The sequence below is a fragment of the Geospiza fortis genome, unplaced genomic scaffold (assembly GCF_000277835.1).
Source record: "Geospiza fortis unplaced genomic scaffold, GeoFor_1.0 scaffold135, whole genome shotgun sequence".
Classification (NCBI taxonomy): Eukaryota; Metazoa; Chordata; class Aves; order Passeriformes; family Thraupidae; genus Geospiza; species Geospiza fortis.
The window spans coordinates 118402-118915 of record NW_005054646.1 but is presented as its reverse complement, the minus strand read 5'-3'; the positions used below and the strand labels follow the sequence as shown (position 1 = coordinate 118915).

Below are 514 nucleotides of genomic sequence, written 5' to 3'. Positions count from 1 at the left end.
CCAGGGAACAGCTCCAAGGCGGCCGCCCTGAGCCACGGCGAGATGGTGAGCCTGGATGAGGGCAGCTTCCCCGCCCTGGAGCTCAACAACCGCCGCCTCTCGGTCAAGAACTCCTTCTGCAGGAAGAACGGCATCTACACCCGGTAGGGACCCCCCTCCACAGCCCCTCCCCGGGCAGGGGGAGCATCTTTGGTCATCCCTGCTCTGTCATGGCGTGGGGAGGGCTTGGATCACCAGGGGTGACCATGATCTACTCAATGTCCGCCCTGAAAGCCCATTGGGGTTTTGGGAGGGGTTGGCACGGCTGAGGGTGATCCCTGAGCCAGCCCTATGGATCCCCGGGCTTGTCCCCAAGCGGCCCAGCCCCGAGTGGAGGTGGCCCACGCTGAGCACCCCTCTGTGTGTCCCCGAGGTCCCCACCCCGGCCCAGCCCCGGCAGCCTGCACTACTCGGACGAGGACGTGACCAAGTACAACGACCTGATCCCCGCCGAGAGCAGCAGCCTGACCGCGAA

The 514-nt window shown here is 66.1% G+C and overlaps 1 protein-coding gene across 1 annotated transcript in view; it reads left to right on the top strand.

Moving 5' to 3' along the window:
- SDK2 (sidekick cell adhesion molecule 2) overlaps positions 1-514 on the top strand; it is a 78824-nt gene that overhangs the window by 68419 nt on the left and 9891 nt on the right. The window contains 2 exon segments of the mRNA XM_031064867.1: positions 5-143; positions 413-509. Of these exon segments, the coding sequence (XP_030920727.1) occupies positions 5-143; positions 413-509 (236 nt within the window).